Source organism: Hemiscyllium ocellatum, chromosome 18, assembly GCF_020745735.1.
Source record: "Hemiscyllium ocellatum isolate sHemOce1 chromosome 18, sHemOce1.pat.X.cur, whole genome shotgun sequence".
Taxonomy (NCBI): domain Eukaryota; kingdom Metazoa; phylum Chordata; class Chondrichthyes; order Orectolobiformes; family Hemiscylliidae; genus Hemiscyllium; species Hemiscyllium ocellatum.
Genome location: NC_083418.1, coordinates 49,499,885 through 49,516,712, shown reverse-complemented (window position 1 = coordinate 49,516,712; position 16,828 = coordinate 49,499,885). Strand labels below are relative to the sequence as shown.

The 16,828-nt window shown below is 41.0% G+C and overlaps 1 protein-coding gene across 1 annotated transcript in view; it reads right to left on the bottom strand.

The window, feature by feature from the left end:
* Positions 1-770: 770 nt before the first annotated feature.
* LOC132824301 (ribosome-binding protein 1-like) overlaps positions 771-16,828 on the bottom strand; it is a 95,331-nt gene continuing 79,273 nt past the window's right edge. Inside the window, exons 30-37 of the mRNA XM_060838645.1 lie at positions 14,833-14,913; positions 12,916-12,996; positions 10,694-10,774; positions 8,778-8,858; positions 6,556-6,636; positions 4,639-4,719; positions 2,711-2,791; positions 771-862 (exon numbers count right to left, since the gene is read on the bottom strand). Of these exons, the coding sequence (XP_060694628.1) occupies positions 771-862; positions 2,711-2,791; positions 4,639-4,719; positions 6,556-6,636; positions 8,778-8,858; positions 10,694-10,774; positions 12,916-12,996; positions 14,833-14,913 (659 nt within the window). The remainder of the gene's footprint in view (positions 863-2,710; positions 2,792-4,638; positions 4,720-6,555; positions 6,637-8,777; positions 8,859-10,693; positions 10,775-12,915; positions 12,997-14,832; positions 14,914-16,828) is intronic.

Sequence of the window (16,828 nt, the reverse complement as noted above, 5' to 3'; positions counted from 1 at the left end):
TCAATGTTTGAGAGCTTTATGTTGCTGTGCAGGTTTTCACAGAGTGTACAGTGAGTGATTCAGGAGTTAATCAGGCAGATTTGGACTGATTGTTGGGAGTTGGATGATGGCAATGTCGTGAATGGTTGGGACGAAATGGTTTCTCCAAATGAAGACGGTCACATCAACAACATGAGTGAGATTGTTCAAGATTTTCCTGAATATCATTCGTGGTCTAATGATGACATTGCAACATTCACCTGCTCTGCTTCCATTAGCTTCTAAACACCTGTGTGGATACCATATGCTCTGTTATCAGGACAACACATCCCTCCTTTTCACTTTCTCCATCCGCATCTCAAATCCAATGCCTAGTGAAAAACCTAGTGCATGCTACCTCAGACATTTTAACCATTGATATAAGTGTCAGGGGACATGTTTGTTTTACAAGTGATTGCACTAATTTGTGAAGGGACAATGTAAGGCCGCTAACGTAACTGGAGATTCACAAAAAGTAAGTTTTGCCCCTTGAAACATAAGGACCAGCTGATGCACGCAGCCAAGGAATAACATCCATGCCATTGAGAGCACACTGAATTCAAGTGTTGTGACAGGTGGGAAGGATGTACAGTACACAACATTCGCAAAGGCAAAGTTTAAACATGTATTGTCATCTCAATACCAATTTCTCAGGTCTTGAAGAAATTCCACTGTCAGAGTTTTGCCTTACGTCAGGTATTTCAGCCAATTGACTACTTTTGAATTTACGTTTTAATCACATTTTTAAATTGTCACAACTCACCTTTCTCTTTCAAGTCATCTTCTGCACTTGGTTGTCCATTCCCAACAGAAGCTTTGGGTTGTTCAGAGACTTTCTGTGATCCTGCATCATCATCATCATCAAAATATAAAGCAGACAGTGTAAACCCAGCAGTGTTTGTGAGTATGAACTGCATTAACAATGCTTTTACGTGACCATGAATTTCAAACTAAACGTATTTGAGTTCAGTGCAGCTGTCTTGATGAACAAATAATGCTACTTTTCAGATTAGTTCTGAATTAATTTTTCTCAATTATTGCACAGCTGCTGTGCATGGTGTGTATTATGTCCTCGTCGGCTGTTCATTCTCTCCATTTACCTGAGTCAAATATTTTATGAAGAATTCTATAAGTTGGTGATGGAAATGGTCCTGCCATGCATTTGTGAAATATTTGGAAGTGGTTAAATCAGTGAATAAGTCATTTCGTTTGGTGTAAGGATAGATCCGTGGAGTTCACAAGAGAAAATACAATCAGTTCATGAATTCCAAAAGGCAGATGATTACCTAGCCCACATGTTGACAACTATGAAACTATGTCTTTTCCAAAATGATGTTCTGGCATTTCCAAGATGCAATTTGCTCAAGACCTGGCATGTGGGATGAGTACACAAAAATCTGGTATGTCCAAGTTGTGCTGAATAATGTACGCTGGATTTGCAACAATAGTGCAAAGGACAAAAAGTGGAGATGCTTTCGGAAGGCTGTTTCAGTTTGAATATTTTGCAGAACAAGGAGGAACTGCACCAGGTACAATGTGGTAAGTAAACCTGCTTTGATGCAAAGTGGAAGCCAGTGTTGCAGATGGCTGACCTGTTATTTCACAAGCTGACCAACCTGTCCCTATTTCACCTCCAGGGATCTTAGCGGGCTAAGGTTCCCCTGAGTGCTGATGCTGTCACACAAAGATGGTTTTTGCCATCAGGAACATGGTCATGGTTTACGTTAAAATTTGTACATATTTCCCTTTGAGTCCATACATATTGAATGGTACTAATGTGTCGACAAAGGGCTTTCATCTAATACAGCTGACCATAGTTCTGGGAAATCTCTGTACTTTGGAAATCATATCAAATCATAAAAGGTCATTGAAATGTATACAAACACTTGAACACTGCATGCTCGGATAGCTGTCGATGTTTGAAAGCTTTATGTTGCTGTGCAGGTTTTCACACAGTGTACAGTGAGTGATTCAGGAGTTAATCAGGCAGATTTGGACTGATTGTTGGGAGTTGGATGATGGCAATGTCGTGAATGGTTTGAATGAAATGATTTCTCCAAATGAAGATAGTCACATCAACAACATGATTGTGATTCTGAAAGATTTTCCTGAATATCATTCGTGGTCTTGGAACAACATTGCAACATTCACCTGCTGTGCTCCCATTAGCTTCTAAACACCTGTGTGGATACCACATGCCCCGTTATCAGGACAACACATCCCTTCTTTTTACTTTCTCCACCCGCATCTCAAACCGAATGCTCAGTGAAAAACGTAGTGTATGCTACCTCAGACATTTTAACCATTGATGAAAGTGTCAAGGCACATGTTTGCTTTACAAGTGATTGCACTAATTTGTGAGAGGACAATGTAAGGCCACTAATGGAACAGGAGATTCACAAAAAGTAAGTTTTGCCCCTTGAAACATAAGGACCAGCTGATGCATGCAGCCAAGGAACAACATGCATGCCGTTGAGAGCACACTGAATTCAAGTTTTGTCACAGTGGGAAAGATTTACAGGACACCACATTTGCAAAGGCAAAGTTTAAACATGTATTGTCATCTCAATACCAATTTCTCAGGTCTTGAAGAAATTCCACTGTCAGAGTTTTGCATTACGTCAGGTCTTTCAACCAGATGATTACTTTTGAATTTAAGTTTTAATCACGTTTTTAAATTGTCGCAACTCACCTTTCTCTTTCGAGTCATCCTCTGCACTTGGTTGTCCATTCCCAACAGAGGCTTTGGGTTGTTCAGTGACTGTCTGTGATCCTGCATCATCATCATCAAATTATAAAGCAGACAGTGTAAACCCAGCAGTGTTTGTGAGTATGAACTGCATTAACAATGCTTTTCCATGATCATGAATTTCAAACTAAACTTATTTGAGTTCAGTGCAGCTGTCTTGATGAACAAATAATGCTACTTTTCAGATTAGTTCTGCATTAATTTCTCTCAATTATTGCAGAGATGCTGTGCACGGTGTGTATCACATCCTCATCTGCTGTTCATTCCCTCCACTTACCTGAGTCAACTATTGTATGAAAATTCTATAAATTGTGATTGAAATGGTCCTGGCATTCACTTGTGACATGTCTGGAAGCGATTAAACATTGAATAAAGCATTTAGTTTGGCGTGAGGATAGATCCGTGTAGTCCACAAGTGAAAATGCAATCAGTTCTTGAATGTGAGAAGGCAGATGTTTACCGAGCCCACATGCTGACAACTATGAAACTATCTCTTTGCAAAACTGATATTCTGGCATTACCAAGATGGAAGTTGCTCAAGACCTAGCATGTGGGGTGAGTACACAAAAATCTGGCATACTGAAATTGTGCTGAATAATGTACGCTGGATTTGCAACAATAGTGCAAAGGACAAAAAATGGAGATGCTTTCTGAAGGCTGTTTAAGTTTGAATATTTTGCAGAACACGGAGGAACATCATCAGGTACAATGTGGTAAGTAAACCTGCTTTGGTGCAATGTAAAACCCAGTGTTGCTGATGGCTGTAGCTGTCATTCCACAAGGAGACCAACCTGTCCCTATTTCACCACCAGGCATCTTAGCAGGCTAAGGTTCCCCTGAGTGCTGAAGCTGTCGCAGACACAAAGGTGGCTTTTGCCATCAGGAGCATGGTCATGGGTTACGTGAAAATTGTACATATTTCACTTTGAGTCCATACATATTGGATGGTACTGATTTCTAGACCAAGGGCTTTCATCTAATATAGCTGACCATAGTTCTGGGAAATCTCTGTACTTTGGAAATCATATCAAATGATAAAAGATCATTGAAATGTGTACAAACACTTGAAGACTGCATGCTCGAATAGCTGTCAATGTTTGAGAACTTTATGTTGCTGTGCAGGTTTTCACACAGTGTACAGTGTGTGATTCAGGAGTAAATCAGGCAGATTTGGACTGATTATTCGGAGTTGGATGATGGCAATGTCGTGAATGGTTGGGACGAAATGATTTCTCCAAATGAAGATGGTCACATCAACAACATGAGTGAGATTGTTCAAGATTTTCCTGAATATCATTCGTGGTCTAATGACGACATTGCAACATTCACCTGCTCTGCTTCCATTAGCTTCTAAACACCTGTGTGGATACTATATGCTCTGTTATCAGGACAACACATCCCTTCTTTTTACTTTCTCCACCCGCATCTCAAACCCAATGCCTAGTGTAAAACTTAGTGCATGTTACCTCAGACATTTTAACCATTGATATAAGAGTCAGGAGACATGTTTGTTTTACAAGTGATTGCACTAGTTTGTGAAGGGACAATGTAAGGCCACTAACGTAACTGGAGATTCACAAAAAGTAAGTTTTGCACCTTGAAACATAAGGACCAGCTGATGCACGCAGCCAAGGAATAACGTCCATGCCATTGAGAGCACACTGAATTCAAGTGTTGTGACAGGTGGGAAGAATGTACAGTACACATCATTCGCAAAGGCCATGTTTAAACATGTATTGTCATCACAATACCAATTTCTCAGGTCTTGAAGAAATTCCACTGTCAGAGTTTTGCATTAGGTCAGATCTTTCAGCCAGGTGATTACATTTGAATTTAAGTTTTAATCACGCTTTTAAATTGTCGCAACTCACCTTTCTCTTTCGAGTCATCCTCTGCACTTGGTTGTCCATTCCCGACAGAGGCTTTGGGTTGTTCAGTGACTGTCTGTAATCCTGCATCATCATCATCAAATTATAAAGCAGACAGTGTAAACCCAGCAGTGTTTGTGAGTATGAACTGCATTAACAATGCTTTTCCATGATCATGAATTTCAAACTAAACTTATTTGAGTTCAGTGCAGCTGTCTTGGATGAACAAATAATGCTACTTTTCAGATTATTTCTGCATTAATTTCTCTCAATTATTGCAGAGCTGCTTTGCACGGTGTGTATCACATCCTCATCTGCTGTTCATTCCCTCCACTTACCTGAGTCAACTATTGTATGAAAATTGTATAAATTGGTGATTGAAATGGTCCTGGCATTCCCTTGTGACATGTCTGGAAGCGATTAAACATTGAATTAAGCATTTAGTTTGGCGTAAGGATAGATCCGTGTAGTCCACAAGTGAAAATGCAATCAGTTCTTCAATGTGAGACGGCAGATGTTTACCTAGCCCACATGCTGACAACTATGAAACTATCTCTTTGTAAAACTGATATTCTGGCATTACCAAGATGGAAGTTGCTCTAGGGGTGAGTACACAAAAATCTGGCATACTGAAGTTGTGCTGAATAATGTACGCTGGATTTGCAACAATAGTGCAAAGGACAAAAAGTGGAGATGCTTTCTGAAGGCTGTTTAAGTTTGAATATTTTGCAGAACAAGGAGGAACTCCATCAGGTACAATGTGGTAGGTAAACCTGCTTTGGTGCAATGTAAAACCCAGTGTTGCTGATGGCTGTATCTGTCAATCCACAAGGAGACCAACCTGTCCCTATTTCAACTCCAGGCATCTTAGCAGGCTAAGGTTCCCCTGAGTGCTGAAGCTGTCAAGACACAAAGGTGGCTTTTGCCATCAGGAGCATGGTCATGGGTTACGTGAAAATTGTACATATTTCCCTTTGAGTCCATGCACATTGAATGGTACTGATTTCTAGACCAAGGGCTTTCATCTAATATAGCTGACCATAGTTCTGGGAAATCTCTGTACTTTGGAAATCATATCAAATGATAAAAGGTCAATGAAATGAGTACAAACACTTGAAGACTGCATGCTCGAATAGCTGTCAATGTTTGAGAGCTTTATGTTGCTGTGCAGGTTTTCACACAGTGTACAGTGAGTGATTCAGGAGTAAATCAGGCAGATGTGGACTGATTATTCGGAGTTGGATGATGGCAATGTCGTGAATGGTTGGGACGAAATGGTTTCTCCAAATGAAGATGGTCACATCAACAACATGAGTGAAATTGTTCAAGATTTTCCTGAATATCATTCGTGGTCTAATGATGACATTGCAACATTCACCTGCTCTGCTTCCATTAGCTTCTAAACACCTGTGTGGATACCATATGCTCTGTTATCAGGACAACACATCCCTCCTTTTCACTTTCTCCATCCGCATCTCAAACCCAATGCCTAGTGAAAAACCTAGTGCATGCTACCTCAGACATTTTAACCATTGATATAAGTGTCAGGGGACATGTTTGTTTTACAAGTGATTGCACTAATTTGTGAAGGGACAATGTAAGGCCACTAACGTAACTGGAGATTCACAAAAAGTAAGTTTTGCCCCTTGAAACATAAGGACCAGCTGATGCACGCAGCCAAGGAATAACGTCCATGCCATTGAGAGCACACTGAATTCAAGTGTTGTGACAGGTGGGAAGAATGTACAGTACACAACATTCGCAAAGGCCAAGTTTAAACATGTATTGTCATCTCAATACCAATTTCTCAGGTCTTGAAGAAATTCCACTGTCAGAGTTTTGCATTAGGTCAGGTCTTTCAGCCAAGTGATTACATTTGAATTTACGGTTTAATCACATTTTTAAATTGTCGCAACTCACCTTTCTCTTTCGAGTCATCCTCTGCACTTGGTTGTCCATTCCCAAGAGAGGCTTTGGGTTGTTCAGAGACTTTCTGTGATCCTGCATCATCATCATCAAAATATAAAGCAGACAGTGTAAACCCAGCAGTGTTTGTGAGTATGAACTGCATTAACAATGCTTTTCCATGATCATGAATTTCAAACTAAACTTATTTGAGTTCAGTGCAGCTGTCTTGGATGAACAAATAATGCTACTTTTCAGATTATTTCTGCATTAATTTCTCTCAATTATTGCAGAGCTGCTTTGCACGGTGTGTATCACATCCTCATCTGCTGTTCATTCCCTCCACTTACCTGAGTCAACTATTGTATGAAAATTCTATAAATTGTGATTGAAATGGTCCTGGCATTCACTTGTGACATGTCTGGAAGCGATTAAACATTGAATAAAGCATTTAGTTTGGCGTAAGGATAGATCCGTGTAGTCCACAAGTGAAAATGCAATCAGTTCTTGAATGTGAGAAGGCAGATGTTTACCTAGCCCACATGCTGACAACTATGAAACTATCTCTTTGCAAAACTGATATTCTGGCATTACCAAGATGGAAGTTGCTCAAGACAGTGGTTAGCACTGCTGCCTCACAGCGCCTGAGACCCGGGTTCATTTCCCGACTCAGGCGACAGACTGTGTGGAGTTTGTACGTTCTCCCCGTGTCTGCGTGGGTTTCCTCCGGGTGCTCCGGTTTCCTCCCACAGTCCAAAGATGTGCAGGTCAGGTGAATTGGCCATGCTAAATTGCCCGTAGTGTTAGGTAAGGGGTAAATGTAGGGGTATGGGTGGGTTGCGCTTCGGCGGGCCGGTGTGGACTTGTTGGGCCGAAGGGCCTGTTTCCACACTGTAAGTAATCTAATACCTAGCATGTGGGGTGAGTACACAAAAATCTGGCATACTGAAATTGTGCTGAATAATGTACGCTGGATTTGCAACAATAGTGCAAAGGACAAAAAATGGAGATGCTTTCTGAAGGCTGTTTAAGTTTGAATATTTTGCAGAACACGGAGGAACATCATCAGGTACAATGTGGTAAGTAAACCTGCTTTGGTGCAATGTAAAACCCAGTGTTGCTGATGGCTGTAGCTGTCATTCCACAAGGAGACCAACCTGTCCCTATTTCACCGCCAGGCATCTTAGCAGGCTAAGGATCCCCTGAGTGCTGAAGCTGTCGCAGACACAAAGGTGGCTTTTGCCATCAGGAGCATGGTCATGGGTTACGTGAAAATTGTACATATTTCACTTTGAGTCCATACATATTGGATGGTACTGATTTCTAGACCAAGGGCTTTCATCTAATATAGCTGACCATAGTTCTGGGAAATCTCTGTACTTTGGAAATCATATCAAATGATAAAAGATCATTGAAATGTGTACAAACACTTGAAGACTGCATGCTCGAATAGCTGTCAATGTTTGAGAACTTTATGTTGCTGTGCAGATTTTCACACAGTGTACAGTGAGTGATTCAGGAGTAAATCAGGCAGATTTGGACTGATTATTCGGAGTTGGATGATGGCAATGTCGTGAATGGTTGGGACGAAATGATTTCTCCAAATGAAGATGGTCACATCAACAACATGAGTGAGATTGTTCAAGATTTTCCTGAATATCATTCGTGGTCTAATGACGACATTGCAACATTCACCTGCTCTGCTTCCATTAGCTTCTAAACACCTGTGTGGATACTATATGCTCTGTTATCAGGACAACACATCCCTTCTTTTTACTTTCTCCACCCGCATCTCAAACCCAATGCCTAGTGTAAAACTTAGTGCATGTTACCTCAGACATTTTAACCATTGATATAAGAGTCAGGAGACATGTTTGTTTTACAAGTGATTACACTAGTTTGTGAAGGGACAATGTAAGGCCACTAACGTAACTGGAGATTCACAAAAAGTAAGTTTTGCACCTTGAAACATAAGGACCAGCTGATGCACGCAGCCAAGGAATAACGTCCATGCCATTGAGAGCACACTGAATTCAAGTGTTGTGACAGGTGGGAAGAATGTACAGTACACATCATTCGCAAAGGCCATGTTTAAACATGTATTGTCATCACAATACCAATTTCTCAGGTCTTGAAGAAATTCCACTGTCAGAGTTTTGCATTAGGTCAGATCTTTCAGCCAGGTGATTACATTTGAATTTAAGTTTTAATCACGCTTTTAAATTGTCGCAACTCACCTTTCTCTTTCGAGTCATCCTCTGCACTTGGTTGTCCATTCCCGACAGAGGCTTTGGGTTGTTCAGTGACTGTCTGTAATCCTGCATCATCATCATCAAATTATAAAGCAGACAGTGTAAACCCAGCAGTGTTTGTGAGTATGAACTGCATTAACAATGCTTTTCCATGATCATGAATTTCAAACTAAACTTATTTGAGTTCAGTGCAGCTGTCTTGATGAACAAATAATGCTACTTTTCAGATTAGTTCTGCATTAATTTCTCTCAATTATTGCAGAGCTGCTTTGCACGGTGTGTATCACATCCTCGTCTGCTGTTCATTCCCTCCACTTACCTGAGTCAACTATTGTATGAAAATTCTATAAATTGGTGATTGAAATGGTCCTGGCATTCACTTGTGACATGTCTGGAAGCGTTTAAACATTGAATTAAGCATTTAGTTTGGCGTAAGGATAGATCCGTGTAGTCCACAAGTGAAAATGCAATCAGTTCTTCAATGTGAGAAGGCAGATGTTTACCTAGCCCACATGCTGACAACTATGAAACTATCTCTTTGTAAAACTGATATTCTGGCATTACCAAGATGGAAGTTGCTCTAGGGGTGAGTACACAAAAATCTGGCATACTGAAGTTGTGCTGAATAATGTACGCTGGATTTGCAACAATAGTGCAAAGGACAAAAAGTGGAGATGCTTTCTGAAGGCTGTTTAAGTTTGAATATTTTGCAGAACAAGGAGGAACTCCATCAGGTACAATGTGGTAGGTAAACCTGCTTTGGTGCAATGTAAAACCCAGTGTTGCTGATGGCTGTATCTGTCAATCCACAAGGAGACCAACCTGTCCCTATTTCAACTCCAGGCATCTTAGCAGGCTAAGGTTCCCCTGAGTGCTGAAGCTGTCAAGACACAAAGGTGGCTTTTGCCATCAGGAGCATGGTCATGGGTTACGTGAAAATTGTACATATTTCCCTTTGAGTCCATGCACATTGAATGGTACTGATTTCTAGACCAAGGGCTTTCATCTAATATAGCTGACAATAGTTCTGGGAAATCTCTGTACTTTGGAAATCATATCAAATGATAAAAGGTCAATGAAATGAGTACAAACACTTGAAGACTGCATGCTCGAATAGCTGTCAATGTTTGAGAGCTTTATGTTGCTGTGCAGGTTTTCACACAGTGTACAGTGAGTGATTCAGGAGTAAATCAGGCAGATGTGGACTGATTATTCGGAGTTGGATGATGGCAATGTCGTGAATGGTTGGGACGAAATGGTTTCTCCAAATGAAGATGGTCACATCAACAACATGAGTGAAATTGTTCAAGATTTTCCTGAATATCATTCGTGGTCTAATGATGACATTGCAACATTCACCTGCTCTGCTTCCATTAGCTTCTAAACACCTGTGTGGATACCATATGCTCTGTTATCAGGACAACACATCCCTCCTTTTCACTTTCTCCATCCGCATCTCAAACCCAATGCCTAGTGAAAAACCTAGTGCATGCTACCTCAGACATTTTAACCATTGATATAAGTGTCAGGGGACATGTTTGTTTTACAAGTGATTGCACTAATTTGTGAAGGGACAATGTAAGGCCACTAACGTAACTGGAGATTCACAAAAAGTAAGTTTTGCCCCTTGAAACATAAGGACCAGCTGATGCACGCAGCCAAGGAATAACGTCCATGCCATTGAGAGCACACTGAATTCAAGTGTTGTGACAGGTGGGAAGAATGTACAGTACACAACATTCGCAAAGGCCAAGTTTAAACATGTATTGTCATCTCAATACCAATTTCTCAGGTCTTGAAGAAATTCCACTGTCAGAGTTTTGCATTAGGTCAGGTCTTTCAGCCAAGTGATTACATTTGAATTTACGGTTTAATCACATTTTTAAATTGTCGCAACTCACCTTTCTCTTTCGAGTCATCCTCTGCACTTGGTTGTCCATTCCCAAGAGAGGCTTTGGGTTGTTCAGAGACTTTCTGTGATCCTGCATCATCATCATCAAAATATAAAGCAGACAGTGTAAACCCAGCAGTGTTTGTGAGTATGAACTGCATTAACAATGCTTTTCCGTGATCATGAATTTCAAACTAAACTTATTTGAGTTCAGTGCAGCTGTCTTGGATGAACAAATAATGCTACTTTTCAGATTATTTCTGCATTAATTTCTCTCAATTATTGCAGAGCTGCTTTGCACGGTGTGTATCACATCCTCATCTGCTGTTCATTCCCTCCACTTACCTGAGTCAACTATTGTATGAAAATTCTATAAATTGTGATTGAAATGGTCCTGGCATTCACTTGTGACATGTCTGGAAGCGATTAAACATTGAATAAAGCATTTAGTTTGGCGTAAGGATAGATCCGTGTAGTCCACAAGTGAAAATGCAATCAGTTCTTGAATGTGAGAAGGTAGATGTTTACCTAGCCCACATGCTGACAACTATGAAACTATCTCTTTGCAAAACTGATATTCTGGCATTACCAAGATGGAAGTTGCTCAAGACAGTGGTTAGCACTGCTGCCTCACAGCGCCTGAGACCCGGGTTCATTTCCCGACTCAGGCGACAGACTGTGTGGAGTTTGTACGTTCTCCCCGTGTCTGCGTGGGTTTCCTCCGGGTGCTCCGGTTTCCTCCCACAGTCCAAAGATGTGCAGGTCAGGTGAATTGGCCATGCTAAATTGCCCGTAGTGTTAGGTAAGGGGTAAATGTAGGGGTATGGGTGGGTTGCGCTTCGGCGGGTCGGTGTGGACTTGTTGGGCCGAAGGGCCTGTTTCCACACTGTAAGTAATCTAATACCTAGCATGTGGGGTGAGTACACAAAAATCTGGCATACTGAAATTGTGCTGAATAATGTACGCTGGATTTGCAACAATAGTGCAAAGGACAAAAAATGGAGATGCTTTCTGAAGGCTGTTTAAGTTTGAATATTTTGCAGAACACGGAGGAACATCATCAGGTACAATGTGGTAAGTAAACCTGCTTTGGTGCAATGTAAAACCCAGTGTTGCTGATGGCTGTAGCTGTCATTCCACAAGGAGACCAACCTGTCCGTATTTCACCACCAGGCATCTTAGCAGGCTAAGGTTCCCCTGAGTGCTGAAGCTGTCGCAGACACAAAGGTGGCTTTTGCCATCAGGAGCATGGTCATGGGTTACGTGAAAATTGTACATATTTCACTTTGAGTCCATACATATTGGATGGTACTGATTTCTAGACCAAGGGCTTTCATCTAATATAGCTGACCATAGTTCTGGGAAATCTCTGTACTTTGGAAATCATATCAAATGATAAAAGATCATTGAAATGTGTACAAACACTTGAAGACTGCATGCTCGAATAGCTGTCAATGTTTGAGAACTTTATGTTGCTGTGCAGGTTTTCACACAGTGTACAGTGTGTGATTCAGGAGTAAATCAGGCAGATTTGGACTGATTATTCGGAGTTGGATGATGGCAATGTCGTGAATGGTTGGGACGAAATGATTTCTCCAAATGAAGATGGTCACATCAACAACATGAGTGAGATTGTTCAAGATTTTCCTGAATATCATTCGTGGTCTAATGACGACATTGCAACATTCACCTGCTCTGCTTCCATTAGCTTCTAAACACCTGTGTGGATACTATATGCTCTGTTATCAGGACAACACATCCCTTCTTTTTACTTTCTCCACCCGCATCTCAAACCCAATGCCTAGTGTAAAACTTAGTGCATGTTACCTCAGACATTTTAACCATTGATATAAGAGTCAGGAGACATGTTTGTTTTACAAGTGATTGCACTAGTTTGTGAAGGGACAATGTAAGGCCACTAACGTAACTGGAGATTCACAAAAAGTAAGTTTTGCACCTTGAAACATAAGGACCAGCTGATGCACGCAGCCAAGGAATAACGTCCATGCCATTGAGAGCACACTGAATTCAAGTGTTGTGACAGGTGGGAAGAATGTACAGTACACATCATTCGCAAAGGCCATGTTTAAACATGTATTGTCATCACAATACCAATTTCTCAGGTCTTGAAGAAATTCCACTGTCAGAGTTTTGCATTAGGTCAGATCTTTCAGCCAGGTGATTACATTTGAATTTAAGTTTTAATCACGCTTTTAAATTGTCGCAACTCACCTTTCTCTTTCGAGTCATCCTCTGCACTTGGTTGTCCATTCCCGACAGAGGCTTTGGGTTGTTCAGTGACTGTCTGTAATCCTGCATCATCATCATCAAATTATAAAGCAGACAGTGTAAACCCAGCAGTGTTTGTGAGTATGAACTGCATTAACAATGCTTTTCCATGATCATGAATTTCAAACTAAACTTATTTGAGTTCAGTGCAGCTGTCTTGGATGAACAAATAATGCTACTTTTCAGATTATTTCTGCATTAATTTCTCTCAATTATTGCAGAGCTGCTTTGCACGGTGTGTATCACATCCTCATCTGCTGTTCATTCCCTCCACTTACCTGAGTCAACTATTGTATGAAAATTGTATAAATTGGTGATTGAAATGGTCCTGGCATTCACTTGTGACATGTCTGGAAGCGATTAAACATTGAATTAAGCATTTAGTTTGGCGTAAGGATAGATCCGTGTAGTCCACAAGTGAAAATGCAATCAGTTCTTCAATGTGAGACGGCAGATGTTTACCTAGCCCACATGCTGACAACTATGAAACTATCTCTTTGTAAAACTGATATTCTGGCATTACCAAGATGGAAGTTGCTCTAGGGGTGAGTACACAAAAATCTGGCATACTGAAGTTGTGCTGAATAATGTACGCTGGATTTGCAACAATAGTGCAAAGGACAAAAAGTGGAGATGCTTTCTGAAGGCTGTTTAAGTTTGAATATTTTGCAGAACAAGGAGGAACTCCATCAGGTACAATGTGGTAGGTAAACCTGCTTTGGTGCAATGTAAAACCCAGTGTTGCTGATGGCTGTATCTGTCAATCCACAAGGAGACCAACCTGTCCCTATTTCAACTCCAGGCATCTTAGCAGGCTAAGGTTCCCCTGAGTGCTGAAGCTGTCAAGACACAAAGGTGGCTTTTGCCATCAGGAGCATGGTCATGGGTTACGTGAAAATTGTACATATTTCCCTTTGAGTCCATGCACATTGAATGGTACTGATTTCTAGACCAAGGGCTTTCATCTAATATAGCTGACCATAGTTCTGGGAAATCTCTGTACTTTGGAAATCATATCAAATGATAAAAGGTCAATGAAATGAGTACAAACACTTGAAGACTGCATGCTCGAATAGCTGTCAATGTTTGAGAGCTTTATGTTGCTGTGCAGGTTTTCACACAGTGTACAGTGAGTGATTCAGGAGTAAATCAGGCAGATGTGGACTGATTATTCGGAGTTGGATGATGGCAATGTCGTGAATGGTTGGGACGAAATGGTTTCTCCAAATGAAGATGGTCACATCAACAACATGAGTGAAATTGTTCAAGATTTTCCTGAATATCATTCGTGGTCTAATGATGACATTGCAACATTCACCTGCTCTGCTTCCATTAGCTTCTAAACACCTGTGTGGATACCATATGCTCTGTTATCAGGACAACACATCCCTCCTTTTCACTTTCTCCATCCGCATCTCAAACCCAATGCCTAGTGAAAAACCTAGTGCATGCTACCTCAGACATTTTAACCATTGATATAAGTGTCAGGGGACATGTTTGTTTTACAAGTGATTGCACTAATTTGTGAAGGGACAATGTAAGGCCACTAACGTAACTGGAGATTCACAAAAAGTAAGTTTTGCCCCTTGAAACATAAGGACCAGCTGATGCACGCAGCCAAGGAATAACGTCCATGCCATTGAGAGCACACTGAATTCAAGTGTTGTGACAGGTGGGAAGAATGTACAGTACACAACATTCGCAAAGGCCAAGTTTAAACATGTATTGTCATCTCAATACCAATTTCTCAGGTCTTGAAGAAATTCCACTGTCAGAGTTTTGCATTAGGTCAGGTCTTTCAGCCAAGTGATTACATTTGAATTTACGGTTTAATCACATTTTTAAATTGTCGCAACTCACCTTTCTCTTTCGAGTCATCCTCTGCACTTGGTTGTCCATTCCCAAGAGAGGCTTTGGGTTGTTCAGAGACTTTCTGTGATCCTGCATCATCATCATCAAAATATAAAGCAGACAGTGTAAACCCAGCAGTGTTTGTGAGTATGAACTGCATTAACAATGCTTTTCCATGATCATGAATTTCAAACTAAACTTATTTGAGTTCAGTGCAGCTGTCTTGGATGAACAAATAATGCTACTTTTCAGATTATTTCTGCATTAATTTCTCTCAATTATTGCAGAGCTGCTTTGCACGGTGTGTATCACATCCTCATCTGCTGTTCATTCCCTCCACTTACCTGAGTCAACTATTGTATGAAAATTCTATAAATTGTGATTGAAATGGTCCTGGCATTCACTTGTGACATGTCTGGAAGCGATTAAACATTGAATAAAGCATTTAGTTTGGCGTAAGGATAGATCCGTGTAGTCCACAAGTGAAAATGCAATCAGTTCTTGAATGTGAGAAGGCAGATGTTTACCTAGCCCACATGCTGACAACTATGAAACTATCTCTTTGCAAAACTGATATTCTGGCATTACCAAGATGGAAGTTGCTCAAGACAGTGGTTAGCACTGCTGCCTCACAGCGCCTGAGACCCGGGTTCATTTCCCGACTCAGGCGACAGACTGTGTGGAGTTTGTACGTTCTCCCCGTGTCTGCGTGGGTTTCCTCCGGGTGCTCCGGTTTCCTCCCACAGTCCAAAGATGTGCAGGTCAGGTGAATTGGCCATGCTAAATTGCCCGTAGTGTTAGGTAAGGGGTAAATGTAGGGGTATGGGTGGGTTGCGCTTCGGCGGGTCGGTGTGGACTTGTTGGGCCGAAGGGCCTGTTTCCACACTGTAAGTAATCTAATACCTAGCATGTGGGGTGAGTACACAAAAATCTGGCATACTGAAATTGTGCTGAATAATGTACGCTGGATTTGCAACAATAGTGCAAAGGACAAAAAATGGAGATGCTTTCTGAAGGCTGTTTAAGTTTGAATATTTTGCAGAACACGGAGGAACATCATCAGGTACAATGTGGTAAGTAAACCTGCTTTGGTGCAATGTAAAACCCAGTGTTGCTGATGGCTGTAGCTGTCATTCCACAAGCAGACCAACCTGTCCCTATTTCACCACCAGGCATCTTAGCAGGCTAAGGTTCCCCTGAGTGCTGAAGCTGTCGCAGACACAAAGGTGGCTTTTGCCATCAGGAGCATGGTCATGGGTTACGTGAAAATTGTACATATTTCACTTTGAGTCCATACATATTGGATGGTACTGATTTCTAGACCAAGGGCTTTCATCTAATATAGCTGACCATAGTTCTGGGAAATCTCTGTACTTTGGAAATCATATCAAATGATAAAAGATCATTGAAATGTGTACAAACACTTGAAGACTGCATGCTCGAATAGCTGTCAATGTTTGAGAGCTTTATGTTGCTGTGCAGGTTTTCACACAGTGTACAGTGAGTGATTCAGGAGTTAATCAGGCAGATTTGGACTGATTATTCGGAGTTGGATGATGGCAATGTCGTGAATGGTTGGGACGAAATGGTTTTTCCAAATGAAGATGGTCACATCAACAACATGAGTGAAATTGTTCAAGATTTTCCTGAATATCATTCGTGGTCTAATGATGACATTGCAACATTCACCTGCTCTGCTTCCATTAGCTTCTAAACACCTGTGTGGATACCATATGCTCTGTTATCAGGACAACACATCCCTCCTTTTCACTTTCTCCATCCGCATCTCAAATCCAATGCCTAGTGAAAAACCTAGTGCATGCTACCTCAGACATTTTAACCATTGATATAAGTGTCAGGGGACATGTTTGTTTTACAAGTGATTGCACTAATTTGTGAAGGGACAATGTAAGGCCGCTAACGTAACTGGAGATTCACAAAAAGTAAGTTTTGCCTCTTGAAACATAAGGACCAGCTGATGCACGCAGCCAAGGAATAACATCCA